General features: G+C 40.2%; 1 protein-coding gene and 1 non-coding gene across 2 annotated transcripts; one reads left to right on the forward strand and one right to left on the reverse strand.

Moving 5' to 3' along the window:
- Window positions 1–890: 890 nt before the first annotated feature.
- LOC104216383 (protein STRICTOSIDINE SYNTHASE-LIKE 5-like) lies at window positions 891–3,728 on the reverse strand. Its single transcript, XM_009766408.2, has 6 exons — window positions 3,422–3,728; window positions 2,766–2,978; window positions 2,554–2,621; window positions 1,719–1,955; window positions 1,384–1,516; window positions 891–1,300 (listed from the first exon to the last, which is right to left on the reverse strand). The coding sequence occupies exons 1-6, from the start codon at window positions 3,563–3,565 to the stop codon at window positions 1,022–1,024; spliced, it is 1,074 nt and encodes a 357-aa protein (XP_009764710.1). The 5' UTR covers window positions 3,566–3,728; the 3' UTR covers window positions 891–1,021.
- An 18,765-nt stretch (window positions 3,729–22,493) lies between these two features.
- On the forward strand, window positions 22,494–22,596 carry LOC138869915 (U6 spliceosomal RNA). The gene has a single exon (XR_011400155.1). It is a non-coding gene; the product is annotated as a U6 spliceosomal RNA (small nuclear RNA).
- Window positions 22,597–22,700: the final 104 nt, after the last annotated feature.

Consider the following 22,700-nt stretch of genomic DNA (forward strand, 5'->3'; position numbering starts at 1 on the left):
AAGGTTATTTCGGTCCTACATGATCCCAACTTGTATAAAAGGGGTCTTAAACCTAATTTGGAGGATATCGAACACACTTTGAAAGAGAATTCACGTGGGTCAACATACACCACGCTTGGGAGGCTTCTAACTAATTTTTCTTCTCTTCTCTTCCTTTAATTTCATAATTCATTAGTTCTAGAGTTTTGGGTGTTACATGAACATTGTGGTTTGAAGCTTGAATTGTTTTTATTATTTTATCATATTGGTTTATTTATTCAATCTTGCGCTTAATTATTTGATCGCTTGATCACCAATTGAATACTATCTACGAATCTAAGATTGAACTCGGAAGAGGGAATTCTAGATTGCATATAATATTGAGCAGAGCAAGATCTTAACTCTTAGGGAGGACGGATTTGCGGTTAGGATAGGAATATACTTAATCGCCTTGCTTGGTTACTATACAGGAATTATTAATGTGTTCTTGTTAATTCTAATTCAATAGGAATATAGGTGTTAGATTACCTTGAATAGGCGAGTTGTACTTCGGGAGAAGGATACGAGCAATATTAACTCCGTAAATCAATAAACTAGATAAATTAATTAGACGATTTAAATGGAAAACTCAATGGGATTGTTAGCTAACCCATAGCTCTAGAATATTCACTCACATTGGATTCGTCTTTATAATTCGCCAACTTGTTTTCTTTAACCTCCTAGTTTGTTTCTTTAGATTAGTTTTAGTTAAATATTCATACTTTAGAATTCGCTTGAATAGATTAATTGTTTGGGTTTAATTTAGTTGATAGTTAATCACAAGTCCCTGTGGGTACAATATCTGGACTTACAATCCTATATTACTTGTCGACCACGTATACTTGCGTGTGCGTTTGGGAGCAACAAACATCTCGTTAAAATCTTAGGACCTGTGGTTGTCCTACAGCTATGATGATATTATATTTCTCAAATTTGCTAAACATACATTCTAGGAATCAAGACGTACAATTTATAGACCATAATGTGAGCAAGTTAGCAATGGCTACACAGTTGAGGTCGTCAGTGGTAACTTTCCTATGAAGTCACAGTTGAGACTTCCCAAATATAGATGACCTTCATACTCCAGCACAGATGTCACAAATGACATGACCTTTCCAGTTGGATCATCAAAGCCTTTGATTATCTTCCCATCAGCTGCGACATTCACTACCATAGCTTTGTGGTATGCTCCAAGGACCCAGTTCATCAATTTGGGGAAAGTTGCCAGCAAATGTTTTGAAGCTCTTGACGAGTGTACAAAATTTAGTCTACGAGCTGTAAACTGTAACAGAGGCAGACACATCAGTCGTTAAATTGGCACAGCAGATGAACCTTCTCTGCTACTGAAAGATGTTTATAACTTACCTCTACTAGAGCTATCCAGAACGAACCATCTGGAGCAAGCTTGATGTTGTCGGGTAAACCAGTAAGATTATCGACGAAGATCTCTGTTTGTCCTTTGATTTCCTCCTTCAGCCAATACTTTAGGCACCTAAATCTGATTATCATGGACGAAAAGAATGTTGAATGCAACTTGAACAATCAACTTCACAAATTGGTTCCAGGTACCAAAAGAATGTGTTCATGAAGAAACCGTGCTAGTCAATGGATCGGAGAAGCATGTCTAAACATCTCATGAGCTCACCAAGTTATCTTATAGTTGGAGGTAGAAAATCATTTAATCATTCGAGAATACTTACTTCCACGTTTCACAGACAATTAAGTAATCTTGATCCGCAGAGAGAGCAACGCCATTTGCAAAGGCCAAGTCATGAAGAATTACAGAGGTCTTGTTCAATGAAGGATTATATTTGAGAAGCTGACCATGGGGCTTGGCCTCAAGCACGTCAAGGTACCATTCGTGGAGTCCAAATTTGGTGCTTGGGACACTGAAGTATAGACTCCCATCTGATGCTTCCACCACATCATCTGCAAATCTGTACACACTCTAACTTTTAGCTTGCAATGGATTTTCATTAAAATTTTATAATTGATGGACATAAGGATCCAGAGAAATTTTATAATGTTGCTGCTAACAGCATCATATAAACCATCCCTCAGGGCTTTGGTTCATTGGTGAGGACACAACACATAGATGTGTCAATTAATTAGGCGCAAGTCACAAGTTTAAACTCTGTCCCAGACAAAGCTGGGGGAGGACGGAAGAGTCGCATCTGGGCATAGTCACCTTTGCCTAACTACGCACTAATTTAATATTGTAACAGCAGTTCAAACTTTATGTCCCACGAGCATATTGTATTGTTCATATTATCTTGGATGCTATAAACAAATTACACAAATATCGTATGGTGATATTGTGAACTAATTCTTCCTTGCTCGTTAGGCATCGTTCATTTCCCGAAATTTTGTTGGATTGAAGTTACAGAATGGTACTTAATTTTTAAAAAATTCCTATTTTTTGAAATTATATCAACTCGAAAAAAAGGCCATGCTCCATCAAAGTATCATAAGATATATATTGCTCTTGGCCTCAATGGGCAGAGAATTTCAAGATAGAAAAGTGAAATCTTTTACCTTATTTTTTCACCATTGACGTGTGAAGCAAGAACACTTACGCCATCTTCACTAACCTTAAGCAACCCCTGCACATCATACAATTGTACCTATTAGAAACTTTAGGTGTGCTGCATACATATTGCCACGGAAAGACTATCTAAAATTTCTTAAAATCTATTAGGCAATCGTTACTTAGCCAAGCTATTCATTTAAGCTGCAAAATTAATTACCTCTTCAGCGTCACATACGATGACATGACCAGCAGCTGATACTATAAGTCCTAGTAAAGAATTACTCCCAATATACTTCCAACTCTCCCAAGTCCCATTCTTGTGCAATCTTTTGATCCAACCATCTCTAGTTGCTGTATATAAAACTCCCATTTTGTCCACTGCCACATCTTCTGGTCTATCCAGAAACCCTTCTCCAAGTTTACTTACCCTCTGAAATTAACAGTCCATATGTAGCATTTCGCATCACAGTTAAAAAAAAGAGTTCAAGTTTTACACACACAAAAATATAATATTACACACTCAGGTCACCTAATAGGTAATTATAGGTAAATCGTTTAAACATTAATTGGTAATCTCATAAATATATATGATAACTATCACATGCTATCACAAGTTAAAATTCATTGACAACAACAACAACAACAACAACGACCCAGTAAAATTTCACTAGTAGGGTCTGGGGAGGATAGTGTGTACGCAGACCTTAACCCTATCTCGAGGGGTAGAGAGGCTGTTTCCGAAAGGCCCTTGGCTCAAGAAGACGAAAAGAGACTTAAAATTCATAGACTGTGTATATAAATTAAATCCATAAAAAGATTGAGGCAAGTAAGAAAATATTAAGTTAAGGAACCTTTTTTTTTCTTTTAAGTTACCTGCAAATAGCTCTTTGATGTAAATGTAGCGGCAGAAGGAATTTCAAGAATCTCAGGGGATATTGGTGAGAAGAAAAAAACTTGGAGTGAAATAGCCAGCAAAATAACTACTAAAAAGCTTGAAAAAAACAGCATGGAATCCATAGTGTGTTTGCTCGAGACCTCTAGTGCAGTTTGCAGATGAGAGGCAAAGTTCAGTCCTTTATGCACTACATCTGATAAAAACAATTTCTTTGGTCCAAAATTACTATCAGCTAGCCACCAAGTTTGGAAAGTATTTGTGGCTGAAAATTGTCTATAGGGTAATTGCTATAATAATTATAAGTACCAAAAAGCACACTAATTTAGGCAGTTCTACTAGAGAAAAATGGAATATAGACACGTTTCTTGTTAATCAAGAGTTTAAAGAAGAAAACATTTGCTCATCTTTGTAACAGGGTATTTGGGAAAGAAAATATGCGTAACCAATATATTCAATCAATAACATACCCTTCCTCTTGCCCCTTTTCCCCTCCCGAAATGTAATAAAAAAATATTACTTCTAAAAAAGGCTCTTATATAAGCTACTAACTGATATTAAATATTGATTTAATTGAAGAAAAAGAAAGTATAACTTGCTATTTATTGGACTAATTAATAGTTAAAAAAAAAAAGAGATAGAGTAATAGATAGATCAACAGTATATTTTAGAGAGAAGGTCTGTCTTCTCTTTAAAACTAGCGATGATAGGTCCGTAATGGCACGGGCCAAGCACACTACTAAAATATTGAGTTGTGTTTTTTCCTGTTTTTTGGTGCCCTTACTCTTTTTTCACTTGTTGAGTAATTGAGATTTTGATGACTAACAAAGTTTGTTTAAATGCAATATTCGAAAAATCAAGTTCTCAATGTAGCTGCTTAACTGTTCTAAGAACCAGCTCCTCAAGGTAAAGGATCAGCTCCTCTAGTTGATGATTGTACGTCCGTGCAAGACAATAACTTTATCTTAAGGTTACTCAGGTCCAAGTTTGTTGGAAGAAGAATGCGCTATATGTGATAAGGGTTGTTGCCCAAGAAGATACGAATAAATCAATAAGAGACAATAGTCCCAAAACTTCTGGAGTCCTTGGAATAATAGGAGTCCTATCAAACGAGGAGCTGACTATGCATAGGACTCCTAGAAGATCTTGAAGTCCAGGCGTTTAAATACTATATATTTGGACTTCTGAGATTATCCTTATACACATCAACTGAAGAACTACATTTTGTTCACTCTAGTCAATACCAGTATTGCGTTCTTTTTGAGTCAGTCTAGTGAATGTGTTTTGGGAAATCGAGTTATAATCAAGTGCTGAGGCGGCTCGACATATTTTGTGGCCTAAAGCCAAACATTAATATGAGGCCTTTTCTTTTTTGAAAAATCTTTATACATAATTATTGAAGTCTATTTTTTAGCTTTTGAGATGCAAAATTATTAATTATTTATTATAATTGATTTTTTCTAATAATTCTTTTTTCAATTGATAATATAGTTAATCAGTTTATTAAGCTTTCTTAAGACATTGTTGATCTTAGTTAGAATTATTATTAATCTTAATTTTGAAAATTTTCTTTCGGTTGCGGCAATAATTAGAGAAATTAGTTAACATTAATACATGAGAAATATAGAATTTAGAAAATAATCAAGTTTTTGTCTAATTAAGTATATCAACTAAGGTATTATTTTTGACAACACTTCTCTGTTAATTTATTCATTGAATATCTTTATCAATTGTTTTACTATTTTTTTCTCATTTCTAAATCAATTCATTCATTCATATGAAACCTGATTTTATATTGATAATTTATTTGTCATGACCCGGAATTCCCACCTTCGGGACTGTGATATCGCTTAACATTTCACTTGTTAGGCAAGCCAACGTTAGAGGATCTTTAAGACAATTTTAACCAATTCGAATAAGTAAACCAATTAAATAGAAATGAAGTTCATAATACAGTGCGAAACAACGTAATAAACCAATATCTAATAAAACCCGGATTTGGAGTCACAGGTACACGAGCTTCTAGAATTTCTACGAATAGTAATTGAAATAAGTACAATTGTCTCGAATGAAAAGAACAGTAAATAGGGAAAAAGTGGAAGGGGACTTAAGGTCTGCGGACGCCAGCAGATCTACCTCGAGTCTACAAAAGCTAATTCGAGCTGAAACGCTTCACGGATAGCTGAGACCAGCACCAAAATCTGCACAAGAAGTGCATAGTGTAGTATGAGATAACCGATCCAATGTACTCCGTAAATGTCACAACCCCGGTTCGCCCTCTGTGAACCATCGTGACGAAACCTAGTCTCTACGACTAGTTAAGCCTAAAATGCGAAAGATAAACCAAATTTGCGGAAGAAAAGAAAATAATTTAAAACAGAAATAGTGTAATAAAACAGCATTTGGAAGTGCCACTCGGTATACACAATATCAACTCTCATAAACTAATACAGTTTTCCCAAAATCCGGAAACCCATGAATCACAAGCCAATGATACTACATAGTGCTCTAACTCCATAATAGTCTAAAACAAAGTAAATACAGAAAGGCTGTAACTACAAGAGAGAATGGAAAGAGACTCCTCGGTATGAGGACGCGGCAGATATACCTCGAAGTCTCTGAAGGGTCGCCTCGCCTCAAGGATGGTAAGTTTGAGTCGAAGTACCTGGATCTGCACATGAAAAACATGCGTAGAAAGGGCATGACCATAGCGGTACTTAGTAAGTGTCAAACCTAACCTCAGTCGGGTAGTGACGAGGAAGGTCAGGGCCCTACTGAGATTAAATAAATATAGAGATGGCATAATAAGATAAGCAGTACAATTGAGAATCTACAGTAAGAATTTAATACAAGATAATAAGGAATACAATAACTGAAACAGAGATAAAGACAATCACCAGGAAATGCCACTCATAACAAGGATGATAGCCGGGGATCTCTCAGTATCCTCAATATATATATGCCGGGGATCTCTTGGTATCCCGAGGATATCTTGGTATCCTCAATGTATACAAGGGATCTCTTGGTATCCTCAATATATGCTAGGGATCTCTTGGTATCCCGAGGATCTCTTGGTATCCTCAATATACGTGTCAGGGATCTCTTGGCATCCCGAACCTCAGTTCAAATCATAACACGTACAGGGGATCTCCCGGGAAGCCGTCCCGTAGTCCCAAAGTAAAACACACAGCAACAACACAAGAATACTCAATTAAGATCAATTTCGTACCAAGTAAAACAGGTAATTCTAATTTAACATGCTTCACATAATTCAATTAAGGCAGTTTAAGTAAATAAACAATTAAGTCAATTAGACATGCTTTTTCTAAGCTAATAGCAGGTTTAAATTGCAAGTAAGATGAAACAGGAAAAAGGAACACAATTGAAATTACTTAAAGAAAACCGGATTTTCAATAATTAGCTCAAGTACGCACTCATCACCGCACGTACAGGGTTAGACAAGCCACTTACCTCGAACCAGCTCAAAATCAACCCGAAACCATGTCTTTGCCACGAGTACTCGACTCCAAATGGCCCAAATCTATTCAATTCAATTGCATAATGTAAATAACACTTCAAGTAACTGATTCTACAATTAAATTCTAAGCTAATACGCAAAATTAGGTAAAATGACCAAAACGCCCCTCGGGTCCACGTCTCGGAATCGGGTAAAATTTACATTTCCAGAATCTTCACACTTTTACGAGTTCAGTTATACCAAAAGTACCAAAATCGGACCTCAAAGGGTCCCTCAAACCATCACTCAAAAGTCTCTAATTAGTCAAGCCCTAACCACCAATTTACCACTGATTTTTCTTAATTTTTCATGCTTAAATTGATAAGAATCATTCCAATAACAAGTTTAGGGACCAAAGACCTTACCCCAATGAACTCCTTTGAAAATCCCTCTTGAAAAGTGTTCCACAAGCTTCTTCCCGTTTGAAAAGAGATGAAAAATGGCTTAATTTCACGAAGGCAAGTATTTATATGTTTCTGCCCAGCGATTTCCGCATCTGCGGTCAAGGGAGCGCACCTGTTACCGCACCTGCAGAAGAATGAATCGCAGGTGTGAAAAGTCATTTAACGGGCTGGGTCCGCATCTGCAGTCGCTTGGCCGCATTTGCAGCATCGCATTTGCGAAAAACCCAGTCGCACCAGCTTCCGGAATTCCATTCCGACCCTCGGATCAAAATCTCACTATCGAACCGGAAACTTCAAAATTCGACTTTCTGCATTTCAAGCTTAAATTAGCTACAGACCTCCAAAACACAATCCGAACATGCCCCTAAGCCCGAAATCATCCAACCGAGCTAACGGAACCATCAGATTTCCATTTCGATGACGTCTTCACACTGTTCCGACTACGGTCAAATTTCCAACACTTAAGCTCTCATTTAGGGACTAAGTATCCCAAAATTCTCTGAAACTCAAAATCGAACATCCTGGCAAATCAAAATAGTAGAAATAAACACGGGGAAAGCAGTTAATAGGGAATCAGGGCGTAAATTCTTAAAATGACCGGCCGGGTCGTTTCATCCTCCCACACTTAAACATTTGTTCGTCCTCGAACGAGCATAGAGACATACGTGAAGTAGTGAAAGGATGAGGGTAACGGCTGCGCATATCCTACTCGGTCACCCAAGTCGCCTCCTCGACCGGCTGACCCCGCCACTGAACCTTTACATATGCAATGTTCTTTGACCTCAGCTTCCTAACTTGCTTATCCATTATTGCCACTGGCTCCTCAACATAAGATAGATCCTTGTCCAACTGGACTTAACTGAAATCCAACACGTGCGACGAATCACCGTGATACCTCCGGAGTGTCGAAACATGAAATACCTGATGAACTCCTGCCAAGCTGGGAGGTAAGGCAAGCTCATAAGAAACCTCCCCAACACGCCTCAATATCTCAAAAGGGCCAATAAACCTCGGACTCAACTTTCCCTTCTTTCCAAATCTCATAACACCCTTCATAGGCGAAACCCGAAGTATAATCCGCTCTCCAACCATACAGGAAACATCACGAACCTTCCAGTCCACATAACTCTTCTGTCTGGACTGGACTGTACAAGGTCTATCCTGAATCACCTTGACCTTCTCCAAAGCATTCTGAACCAAGTCTGTGCCCAATAATCTAGCCTTACCCGACTCAAACCAACCTACCGGGGATCTACACCGCCTACCATAGCCTCGTACGGTGTCATCTGAATGCTGGACTGATAACTATTGTTGTAGCCAAACTCTGCCAATGGCAAGAACTGATCCCAAGACCCTCCAAACTCAATCACACACGCACAAAGCATATCCTCAAGAATCTGAATAGTGCGCTCAGACTGCCCGTCCGTCTGAGGGTGAAATATTGTACTCAACTCCACCCGAGTACCCAACTCATGCTGGACAGATCTCTAGAATCTTGATGTGAACTGAGTACCTCTATCTGAAATGATGGAAAATGGAATACCATGCAGACGAATAATCTCCCGGATATAGATCTCCGCCAACCGCTCCGAAGAATAAGTAGTACACATAGGAATAAAGTGAGCGGACTTGGTCAGCCGATCCACAATCACCCAAATAGCATAGAACTTTCTCAAAGTCCGTGGGAGCCCAACTACAAAGTCCATGGTTATCCGCTTCCACTTCCACTCTAGAATCTCTATCTGCTGAAGCAACCCACTCGGTCTCTAGTGCTCATACTTCACCTGCTGACAGTTGAGGCACCGAGCTACAAACCCAACTATATCTTTCTTCATCCGCCTCCACCAATAGTGTTGTCTCAAATCTTGATACATCTTCGCGGCACCCGGATGAATGGAATGCCGCGAACTATGGGCCTCATCTAGAATCAACTCCTGAAGCCCATCAACATTGGGTACAAAAATCCGACCATGCATCCTCAATACCCCGTCATCACCAATAGTCATATCTCTGGCATCACCATGCTGAACCTTGTCTTTGAGGACAAGCAAATGAGGGTCATCATACTGACGCTCCCTAATACGATCAAATAAGGACGACCGAGAAACCACGCAAGCTAGAACCCAACTGGGCTTCGAAAGATCCAATCTCACAAACTAGCTGGCTAAGGCCTGAACATCCATCGCCATAGGCCTCTCCGATGTTGGTAAATAAGCCAAACTCCCCAAACCCTCTTACCAGCGACTCAAAGCATTGGCCACCACATTGGCCTTTCCCGGGTGATACAAAATAGTGATATCATAGTCTTTCAGTAACTCTAACCACCTCCTTTGGCACAAATTTAGATCCTTTTGCTTGAACAGGTGTTGCAAGCTCCGATGATCAGTATAAATCTCACAAGGCACACCGTATAAATAATGGCGCCAGATCTTTACGGCGTGAACAATGGCAGCTAACTCAAGGTCGTGGACCGGATAATTTTTCTCGTGTACCTTCAACTGTCTGGACGCTTAGGCAATCACTATATTGTCCTGCATCAACACCGCTCCGAGGCCAATCCTCGAGGAATTACAATAGACCGTATAAGACCTCAAACCTGTAGGCAGTATCAAAATTGGGGTTGTAGTCAAAACTGTCTTGAGCTTCTGAAAGCTCGCCTCACACTCTTCCATCTATTGGCATGGAGCACCCTTCTGGGTCAACCGGGTCATAGGGGCTGTAATCGATGAAAACCCCTCCCCAAAATGATGGTAGTAACACGCCAAGCCAAGGAAACTGCGGATCTCTATAGCTGAGGATGGTCTGGGCAAACTCTGCATGAGCTTTATTTTCTTCGGATCCACCTAGATACCCTCATTCGATACCACGAGGCCTAGAAATGCCACGGAATCCAACCAAAACTCACATTTCGAGAACTTAGCATATAACTTCTTCTCTCTCAGAGTTTGAAGCACAGTCCTCAGGTGCTGCTCATGATCTTCCCATCTCCGAGAATACACCAGAATATCATTAATACAGACAATGACGAACGAGTCAAGATACGGCCGGAACACACTGTGCATCAAATGCATAAAGGCTGTTGGGGCATTGGTCAGCCCAAATGACATGACAAGGAACTCGTAATGACCATACCGAGTCCTGAAAGCAGTCTTCAGGATATCGGGCTCCCGAATCTTCAACTGATGGTAACTTGAGCGCAAGTCAATCTTAGAAAACACCCGTGCACCCTGAAGCTGGTCAAACAGATCATCAATATGAGGCAAAGATAACGGTTCTTCACTGTAACCTTGTTCAGCTGGCGATAATCAATATACATAGGCATAGAACCATCATTTTTCTTCAAAAACAAGATAGGAGCACCCCAAAGTGATACACTAGGCCGAATAAAACCCTTATCAAGCAATTATTGTAACTGATCCTTCAACTCCTTCAATTCAGGATGAGCCATGCGATACGGAGGAATAGAAATGGGCTGAGTGCCTGGCAATAGATCAATGCCGAAATCAATATCTCTATCAGGCAGCATGCCCGAAAGATCAGCTGGAAACATATCGGGAAAATCCCGCACTACTAGGACTGAATCAACTGAAAGGGTATCAATATTGACATCTCTCACATAAGCTAGATATGCGTCACACCCCTTCTCAACCATTCGCTGAGCCTTAAGGAAAGAAATAACTCTACTGGGAGTATGATCTAATGCACCCCTCCACTCAATATGCGGTACACCTGGCATAGCCAGCGTCACGATTTTGGCGTGACAATCAAGAATAGCGTAATGGGCCGACAACCAGTCCATGCCCAAGATAATATCAAAATCAACCATGCTGAGCAACAATAAATCGGCTCTGGTCTCAAAACCACTAAGAACAACCAAACATGACCGATAAATGCGATCCACAACAAGAGAATCTCCCACAAGAGTAGAAACATAAATAGGGAAACTCAAAGAATCTCGAGGTACACCCAAATGCGGAGCAAAATAAAAAGACACATAAGAGTAAGTGGAGCCTGGATCGAATAGAACCGATGCATCTCTGTGACAAACCAGTATAATACCTATGATGACAGAATCGAAGCCAACAACCTCGGTACGGGAAGGAAGAGCATAGTATTTAGCATGGCCTCCCCCTCTAGGGTGACCTCTACCTCCCCAACCCCCAGCTCTAGCTGGCTGAGCAGGTGAGGTAGCAACTGGAGCTGTAACCATAGCCCGAGAATTCTGCGGGGCACGCTATGGCTGAGAAGTCTGTGGAGGTGCACCTCTCCCAAATCTAGGGCAATCCCTCACCATATGGCATGTGTCACCACACTCAAAACAAGCTCTAGGAGGTCGTGGCGAATGTGACTGGCTCGGGCCAGGTCGGCTGGACTGACCTTTGAAAGCACCCCGCACAGGAGGCGCGCTAGAAACTGGAGGTGCATAATAAGGCTCCTGAGGCCTAGGAGGAGCTGGAATACCACTGGCTGCTGGAAGAGCTGAATGAATAGGGCGACTCATATAACCCCTACTATGACGACCTGCAGCTGGGGTACGGCCACCCGAGTAATGGCCCGACTCTCGAGACCTCTTGGCCTCCCTCTCCTCTCTCTCCCTAGAATGAATACCCTCAATCCTCCTAGCAATGCTCACCACCTACTGATAAGAAATATCCATCTCCAACTCATGAGCCATGCTAGACCTGATGATGGGAATAAGCCCCTCAATAAACCGGCGAACCCTCTCGCGAACAGTAGAGACCAAGGCTGGGGCATGTCTAGCCAAGTGAGTGTAATGGACAGCATACTCTTAGACAATCATAGCACCCTAGCGCAAATGCTCAAACTCTATGCGCCATGCGTCTCTGAGGCTCTGAGAAACAAACTCTCTCAATAACATATCTGAAAACTTGGTCCAAGTTAGTGAAGCAGCCTCGTCCGGACTGTCTAGCTCATAGGTGAGCCACCACTAATAGGAGGCTCCTTGAAGCTGGAAGGCAGTGAAAGAAACCCCCCTCGATCCTAATATACCCATAGTGCGGAGGATACGGTGACACTCTTCAGAAATCCTAAGGCATCATCTGATGCTAACCCATTGAACACTGGAGGATCATACTTCTTGAACCTCTCAAGTCTCTACTGCTCATCCTCTAAAGACACTGCCATGTCCTTGGGCTGAACTGGCACCGCAGGCGGTATAGGAATAATCTCTGGGACCTGATCAACATGTACTCGCTACTCAAGAGTGCAGGCGGCGGGAGTTTGTGCTCCTTCCCCAGCCTAAGATGTGGTTGCAGCAAGGGGAAACAACCATGCCTGAGCCAAAGTGGTGTACATGCTCATGAACTGCGCAAGCGTCTCCTGAAGAGCTGGAGTAGTAGTAGCAGTAGGCGTATCAGGTGCCTGGACTCCGGTTGGAACTGCTGGTGGTACCTTGGCGACAACTCGCGCAGGTGCTCTGGCTGCACCACATGCGCTTCCTCGACCTCTACCCTGGCCCCGACCTCTGACGGCTGAAGTAGGGGGCGCGGGTGCCTGATCATCTTAGGTAGCGCATGTCCTCACCATCTATGAGAGAATAGAAGAAAGAGGTTTAAAATTGTGATATCAAAATCTCGTACGACAAGGAAATCAAATGAAGGGAAATTTTCCTAACAGTTACATAGCCTCTCGTAGATAAGTACACACGTCTCCGTACCGATCAGCGAGACTCTAATAAGCCGGCTTGTGATTCATGACTCCTATGAACCTAGAGCTATGATACCAACTTGTCACGACCCCATTTCGCCCTCCGTGAACCATTGTGACAGCACCTAGTCTCTATGACTAGGTAAGCCTAAAATGCGGAAGATAAACCAAATTTGCGAAACAAAAGAAAATAATTTAAAACATAAATAGTGTAATAAAACAGCATTTGGAAGTGCCACTCGGCATACACAGTATCAACTCTCATAAACTAAGTAAATACAGAATAGGGTAGTAACTACAACTCGGCATTTGGAAGTGCTCTAACTCCAGAATAGTCTAAAATAAAGTAAATACATAAGGGTTGTAACTACAAGAGAGAATGGAGAGAGACTCCTCGGTCTGCGGACGAGGCAGATATACCTTAAAGTCTCCGAAGGGTCGCCTCGCCTCAAGGATGGTACGTCTGGGTCGAAGGTCAGGGCCCTACTGAGATTAAAAAAAATATAGAGATGACAGAATAAGATAAGTAGTACAATTGAGAATCTACAGCAAGAGTTTCACACAGGATAATATGGAATACAATAACTGAAACAGAGATAAAGACAATCACCAGGAAATACCACTCATAACAAGGATGATAACCGGGGATCTCTCAATATCCTCAATATATATGCCGGGGATCTCTTGGCATCCCGAGGATCTCTTGGTATCCTCAATGTATACAAGGGATCTCTTGGTATCCCGAGGAACTCTTAGTATCCTCAATATATGCTAGGGATCTCTTGGTATCCCGAGGATCTCTTGGTATCCTCAACATACGTGCCAGGGATCTCTTGGTATCCCGCACCTCAGTTCAAATCATAATACGTACAGGGGATCTCCCGGGATGCCGTCCCGTAGTCCCAAAGTAAAACACACAGCAGCAACACAAGAATACTCAATTAAGCTCAATTTCGTACCAAGTAAAATAGGTAATTCTAATTTAACATGCTTCACATAATTCAATTAAGGCAGTTTAAGCAAATAAATAGTTAAGTCAATTAGACATGCTTTTTCTAAGCTAACAGCAGGTTTAAATTGCAAGTAAGATGAAACAGGAAAAAGGAACAAAACTGAAATTACTTAAAGAAAACCGGATTTTCAACAATTAGCTCAAGTACGCACTCGTCACCTCACGTACAGGGCATTTCAATTATCAAATATACCAAATCCTAATGGGAAGGTCCCCCACACATGGTTAGGCAAGCCACTTACCTCGAACCAGCTCAAAATCAACCCGAAACCACATCTTTGCCACGAATACTCGACTCCAAAGGCCCAAAGCTATTCAACTTAATTGCATAATATAATAACACTTCAAGTAACTGATTCTACAATTAAATTCTAAGTTAATACGCGAAATTAGGTAAAATAACCAAAATGCCCCTCGAGCCCATGTCTCAGAATCGGGTAAAATTTACATTTTCAGAATTCTCACACTCTCATGAGTTCATTCATACAAAAAGTACCAAAATCAAACCTCAAAGGGCCCCTCAAATCATCACTCAAAGGTCTCTAATTAGTCAAGCCCTAACCCCCAATTTACCACTGATTTTCCTTAATTTTTCATGCTTAAATTGATAAAAATCATTCCAATAATGAGTTTAGGGACCAAAGACCTTACCCCAATGAACTCCTCTAAAAATCCTTCTAGAAAAGTGCTCTCCAAGCTTCTTCCCGTTTGAAAAGAGGTGAAAAATGGCTAAATTTCGCGAAGGCAAGTATTTATATGTTTCTACCTAGCGATTGTCACATCTGCAGTCAAAGGAGCGCACCTATGGTCCCGCACCTATGGAAGAATGCATCGGAGGTGTGAAAAGTCACTTAACGGGCTAGGTTCACATCTGCAGTCGCTTGGCCGCATCTGCGGCATTGCATTTGTGAAAAACCCAGCCGTACCTGCGGATCCTAGAGCTCTAGGCCAATCTCGCTTCTGCGGCCACATAGACGCTTCTTTGGCACCGCACCTGCGGTTCCACACTCGCATATGCGGTTATGACAGAAAACCAGGAGCTGAAGTTGCAACTCCAAACTCCAAAATCCTTCCGTCAACCATCCAAAATCATCCCGAGACCCCCAGGACCTCAACCAAAGGCACCAACAAGTCTAATACCACTGTCCAAACTTATTCCAATCCTTAAAACACCTAAAACAACATCGAAACAACGAATCAACCCTGGATTCAAGCCTAAAAATCCCAAAACTCTAAAAATACGCTTTCGATCAAAAAGTCTATCAAACCTTGTCCGAATGACCTAAGATTTTGTAAGCACGTCACATTCAACACTACGGAGCTACTCCAACTTCCAAAATTCCATTAGGACTCTCGGATCAAAATCTAACTATCGAACCAAAAAATTCTAAAATTCGATTTTTGACATTTCAAGCCTAAATTAGTTACGGACCTCCAAAACACAATCCGAACACGCCCCTAAGCCCGAAATAACCCAACAGAGCTAACAAAACCATCAGATTTCCATTTCGAGGTTGTCTTCACACTGTTCTGATTACGGTCAAATTTTCAACACTTAAGCTCTCATTTAGGGACTAAGTGTCCCAAAACTCTCCGAAACTCAAAACCGAACATCCCGACAAATCAAAATTAGCAGAAATAAACACGGGAAAAGCAGTTAATAGAGGATCGGTGTGTAAATTCTTAAAACGACCGGCCGGGTCGTTGTAGTAAATGTCGAGCCTAACCTCAATGAGGTAGTGACGAGGCTATGACAGGACACCCACGTAAATAAACCTATGAAAATAACATTATACGTACGACATAACAATAGATAAAAGCTAAACATGCACTATTATTAGGGGACACGAAAGGGGTACAAGATATGATAACTACATCAGGGAATGATAGCAAGAAATAGTCAATAAGCCTTTAACTAGTAAAACGAACAAACATAATGAATAAAACTGCACGGCATCACCCTTCGTGCTTTTACTCTCAACCTCACTATGAAACAAAAATAACGACACAGTATCACCCTTCGTGCTTTACTCTCAATTTCATCATGAATTAATAGATACGGCACAGTATCACCCTTCGTGCATTAACTCTCAAATATGATATGGCATCATCCTTCGTGCATTAACTCCCAACTATGGTACGACATCACTCTTCGTGCATTAACACTCTCCCTTATCATATAACAATGAACATATAACAACAGGGAGATAAAATAAACAAGAAAAAGCCATACATCAACAATGATTCCACAATACTAACCTCAACTTCATTAACAATACTTAATTATCATAGCTAGCCCATAAACGTGGAAAGAAAGATCAATTTAGTAATTAACTAGTCTAAGCATGGATATCATGATCAAAGAAAGCAATATATTACAAGAAACAAGTCCCACCAGCATGCTTTAGCCCAACAACAACGCAAAAGTACTCGTTACCTCAGATATATGTTGTACCCAACATTTAAACAAATAGTAAATAGGCAAACAAGTCTTAATCCTTCAAGTCAAGGTTAACCGCGACACTTACCTCGCTCCAAAAATCAACTCAAAGCTCAACCACAACTTTGTCTTTCAAACAAGCCTCCGAACCAACCAAATCTAGCAAATTATCAACTTAACGATTCAAAATAAGCCTTAGGAACTACCCACGATTGCAAAAGATTCAATTTAGGTCATTATTGAAAAAGTCAACAAAAGTCAACTCCCAGGCCCCCTTGGTCCAAACCTGAAATTCGGACCAAAACCCGATTACCCATTCACCCTCAAGCTCGATTATACAATTTATTTCGAAATCCGACCTCAATTAGAGGTCTAAATTCCAATTTTACAAAAATTCTTAATTTTACCCAAACCCCCAATTTCTACTATGAAAATCTTAGATTTTAGGTTGAAATCTTACGAAATGTAATGGAAGATTGAAAGAAAATAGGTTAGAATCACTTACCAATGAATTGGGGAAGAAGGGCTCTTGGGAAAATCGCCTCTATGGTTCTCTAGGTTTGAAAATTTGAAAGAATGGGAGAAATCTCATCTAACTCAGCTTTTGACTAGTTGCGGATGTCGCAATTGCGACCTATTGCGAACCCCCACAAATGCGAAAAATACCTTGCAATTGCGAAGCTTTCGCACCTATGCTTTTATCGCTTTTGCGATGAAATGTTCGCAAATACGAACTATGGACTTCCACAATTGCGACCCATTTAATAGAAACTGCGAACCTTGGTTGACCCACCCCCCTTCGCAATTGCGAATATTTTTCTTCGCAATTGTGACCAAGACAGGAACCTGGGTTCCTCGCAATTGCGAACACTAACCTCGCAATTGCGAGGTTAGAGACCTGCACTAGAACTGAAGCACACCAGCATTATTTCGAAGTCCAAATTCACTCTGTAGCCTATCTGAAACTCACCCGAGCCCTTGGGGCTCCAAACCAAACATGCGCACAAGTCCAAAACTATCATACGAAATCGTGATAGTTTTTACAATCGAACGTCCGAATCACGTCAAACTAACTCCGTTCTTTATGAAATTTAACAAACAAGTCAGAAATATAGTGATGGACCTATACCAGGTTCCAAAACCAAAATACGGACCTGGTATCAATAAAGTCAAATATTGGTCAAACCTTTAGATTCATTAAGCCTTTAAACTTCAAAATTTCAACAAGAAGCGATAACTCGAATTATGAACCTCCGAATTCGATTCTGGGCATACGTCAAAGTCCCAAATTACGATACGGGCCTACTTGGACCGTCAAAATATGGATCCGGATCCTTTTGCTCAAAAGGTTGACCGAAATCAACTCAAATAGATTTTAAGGTAAAATTTTATATTTTATGAATTTTTAACATAAAAGCCTTTCGGAAAAATACTCGGGCTATGCACGCAAATCGAGGAAGACCTATTGGATTTACAAAAAAAACCTAAGGAGGAAACTCTAGTGCACTTGTTTTTCACATCAAATGATGCTACTACAGTTTGGAAGTACGTTTTGTCGATGGCAGGAATAACAATGGAGGGGTTGTCAATGCATCATGCTATTATCAAGTGTTGGACTGCCCTGGTACTGCCTAGAATTAAACCAATTATGCAAGCTTTGCCTTCTTGTATTGTGTGAGAATTATGGAAGATAAGGAATAGCCTAAATTATTGAGAGGCAGTATTAGTTAGCATAGTGATCTACCAAGTCTCTACAACACTTCAAGCTCTTGTTCAAATTAGAAAATCAGGAATACATGTGCCTCACAAATGGCAAGATCTGTTAACCATGTTGGAGAACTATCCTCCACGACTGAAGTTTGAGAAATTTATCTGGGAATTTACTTTGGAGGGTTGGATCAAAGTCAATACAGATGGAGCATCTAGAGGGAATCTTGGAAGAAGTGTAATTGGTTTTTGTGTGAAGGATGAAGCTGGAGATCTAAGAAATGCACTTGGAAGGGAGACCACTGAGGGTACAAATACTGAAGTAGAGGTAGTAGCAATTGTGGAAGTACTGAGGCTATGTAGAGCACATAACTATTGGGGATGAGATCTTTGAAATGGTGAAAACTTTCTTCAATGGTCAAGAGTTACCTAAGTTTGTAACTCATACAAACTTAGTTCTCTTACCTAAGAAGAAAGAGGTGACTACATTCTCTGGGGCCAATTAGCTTGAGTAACTTCATCAATAAAGTTTTCTATATGGTGATTCATGAAAGGTTAGTTGGCTTACTCTCTAACTTAATTTATGATGAGCAGGCTGGTTTTGTGAAGGGAAGAAGCATAGTTGAAAATGTTCTATTAATTCAAGAGATCATTATTAATATTAGATTAAGAACTAAGGCTGGACCAAATGTTGTGATCAAGTTAGACATGACAAAAGATTATGATAGGTTATCTTGGTTATTCTTGACTAAGGTGTTGAGGAATATGAGTCTTAATGAGAGATTCATTGGCTTGGTGTATGGTATTGTGTTAAACAATTGGTATTCTGTGTTACTCAATGGTCAACCACATGGTTTTTTCAAATCAAGTAAGGGTGTCAAACAAGGAGATCCATTGTGTCCTACTCTCTTCATTCTAGCAGCCGAAGCCCTCTCTAGGGGATTGAATGACTTACATATGAACTTGTACTTTTGTGGTTATGGTATGCCTAAATGGAGTTCCAAGATAAATCATTTTGCTTACACAGATGATACTATTATCTTCTCATCCTCAGATGCAACATCCTTACAATTGATTATGGAAGTTTTATATGCATATGAGGTAGCTTCTGGGCAACTAATAAGCAAGTCCAAATCTTCTGTTTATTTACACCATCTTTCTAGTGATGAAGTGGTTGAAAAAGTCCAAAGGATCACATGGATTGGCAAACAGGAATTCCCTTTCACATATCTAGGGTGTCTAATATTTTATACTAGGAGGAAGATGGATCATTATTAGGGGCTAATCAATAAAGTTTTGGACAAGCTACAATCATGGAAAGGGAAATTACTATCAATAGGAGGACGAGCAGTGTTGATATCACATGTATTGTAAAGCATGCCTATTCATTTACTTTCAGCAGTAAATCCTCCTGGATTTGTGATCAACAAGTTACATAAGCTCTTTGGTAGGTTCTTTTGGAGTAATTCAGTGGATGGAAGAAGTAAGCATTGGGCTTCTTGGGACACTTTATGTATTTTACAAGAGGAAGGGTGTGTAGGCTTTAGGTCCTTACGTGATGTTTCTAAGGCACTCTTTCGTAAATTGTGATGGAACTTTAGAACAAGCCTTATGGAGTTATTTTATGAGCCAAAAATATTGCAAGAAGATTAATGCAATGGTAGTACCATGGAGGGATGGTTCACATGTGTGGAGGAAGATGCTAGTATGTAGAGATCTCATTGAACACCAAATCGGTTGGAATACAAAAATGGGATCATCCTTGCTTTGGTTTGAAAACTGGACTGGACTTGGGGTTTTATATTTGTCACTCCTCCAGAATTCTATTATGATGAGACAATTTAGAATGCATATGATGTGGTGTCTAATGATGCATGGAATGTTGCTAAGCTTCACCAAATTCTGCCACAGGATATTGCTTCTCATATCATTGACAATATTGGGCCTCCTTTAGCACATGATGTCCTTGATAAACCATACTGGATGCTTGAAATAAGAGACGAGTTTAGTGTTAAATCAGCATGGGAGTTTATAAGACGAAGAAAAAAACCCTACAATGCATACAGGAACATATGGGTGAAAGGTTTGCCATTCAAAATTGCTTTTTTCTTGTGGAAAGTATGGAGGAATAAGTGTCTCGTTTGATGATTATTTTAGGAGGCTAGGCTACCTAATGGCTTCACGATGTTGGTGTTGTGTCAACCCAGAGGAAGAGACTTTCCATCACTTGTTTTTCAGATCATATGCAGCTAACAAAGTGTGGCAGTGTTTTATTTCACGTGTAGGAATTAAAATGGAGGGCCTATCTTTACATCAAGCTGTTGTTAGATGTTGGACTTCCAAGGTGGTGTCAAGACTTCAACCCATGGTGCAGGCTCTCCCATCAATCATAGTTTGAGAACTTTGGAAAAGAAGGAATGGCAACAAATATGAGGATCCAATAATTATCAATAGAGGTATCTTCCAGATTTCTTCCACACTGCAATCATTGGTAAAGGTAAGGAAACCTAGCCTTCATAAGGTGCCTCATAACAGGGTAGAATTGCTACACGTAATGGAGAATTACACACCTGCTTTTAAGATCACAAAAGTGATTTGAAAATGTCCTGAACCAGGCTGGATTAGAGTGAATACGGATGGGGCTTCTAGAGGTAATCTAGGGAGGAGTTCAATTGGTTTTGTGCTGAGAAATAAAGAAGGTATGTGGTGTATGCAATTGGGAAAGAAATAGGAGAGGGAACTAACAATGAGGATAAAGCTAGGGCAGTGCTAGGAGCATTGAGGTATTGTGTGAATCATGATTATGTGCTTATTGAGCTGCACACAGATTCAAAGGTGATTAAAAATGTTCTTCAAGGAACATGGAATTTCCTATGGAATATAGATGCATATGTGGAGAAGATCAAGTAGTTGATGATTAATAGTAACATTCAGATATCATACACACTTAGGGAGGACAATCAACTGGCGGATCACTTAGCAAACTATGCTTTGGATGTAGGCCCTATAGTATGTCATGATTTCATGGATTTGGATGTCTTAGGGAGGAGGATTGTGAAAAATGACAAGATACAATACCCATATTTGAGGATCAAAGCTAAAATGAGATAGGGATGGAGTGGAACAAGGGAATGAAGGAAAGGAGTAGTAAGGGGCTGGAGAATACATTGGATCATCATGTTCAAATCCTAAGGGAGGAGAACATGTTGATCATTTTTTCTACTAACCTTGTGTTCTTTTTTGCAGGAAAAGTTATTGTGTCAATGCCTTACCATGTACTTCAAATTCAATGGGTGGTATGAGCACAATGTTCTCATTATGGTAAGCACAAGCATGGAGTGGAAAGAAAAAAGAATACGGCTAAGGCACTACTTCGTGGTAACGATATTTATAAATTACCAACTGTATATCAAAAGGCTTGAGCAATTAGAGGCACAATCCCAAAGTATTAGGGACAAAATTCTGTTATGGATAGGGAAGGATAGTACACGCAAGGGAAGATCACAATCCAGAAGTTTCATAGCGACAGTCATGAGAGGTATGTGCTTTTGGCTTTCAGTTGAGGGATCAATGGATGCATTATAGAAGAAAAACCTAATTCTATCCATGTATACTATATCCCGGGATGGATGCCATAATTTGGAGCATGGAAATAACTATTGGAAATCACACGTAAATTGTACCAAATAGTGCACTCCCACCATTGTGCACAAATACTGGACAATAGCTTCTATAGAGGAAGCCTGTGGTTTTATGTTATTTTATGAAAAGGCAGGTGTTATAATGTGTTACACAAATCAAAATGAAGGACTAGCTGAGTGAAATAGCTGTGGCAAATACAACAAGGCACATGAAGAAGGGACGAGGCAACAACCATACGACAAGGCAGTGTCAATGGAACATTGAAAAATGGGCTATGTTCGGCTAAATATTTGGCCTACATATACTGGAAATACATGGTAATGAGCTTACTGGATGCACAATGGGAAGTACTTATCGTGAATCTACTTCTAAAAATTGAAGATGGCCACTTATGCAACAGGAGAAGATCATACATGGGCTTCATGCATGAGGGCCTAGCGTGGCTAGTTTTTAAAGTAAAGCTACTTATTTTACTTAGCAGACATTATGTACTATCACTATTGAGGATCATGCTCAATTCTGAAAATAAGGGCTATGTAATTGTCGAAGTTTATTTCTTTCACTTTGTAAGACCTCCTAAATTTGTTTTTCAGCATTTTTTTTTATATATAAAAACTAGTCCTATGCACTCTGCCTAGTGTATTACTAAAAAAACCTAGACCCTGTCCCTTCGGGGACATCCGATAAAATTGGAACGGTACAGAGAAGATTAGCATGACCCCTGCATAAGGATGACACTCATAAATTGAGAAATGGTCACAAATTTAAAAAAAAACCCACACGTGTGAAGTGAGGAGAGAGAAGCTCTGGAGAAAAAGAGACGATCATCAGGCGATTCCCTTGTTGCTCGCTGCCATGGCCAATCTGGCCG

This window comes from Nicotiana sylvestris, chromosome 5 (genome assembly GCF_000393655.2).
Source record: "Nicotiana sylvestris chromosome 5, ASM39365v2, whole genome shotgun sequence".
Lineage (NCBI taxonomy): Eukaryota > Viridiplantae > Streptophyta > Magnoliopsida > Solanales > Solanaceae > Nicotiana > Nicotiana sylvestris.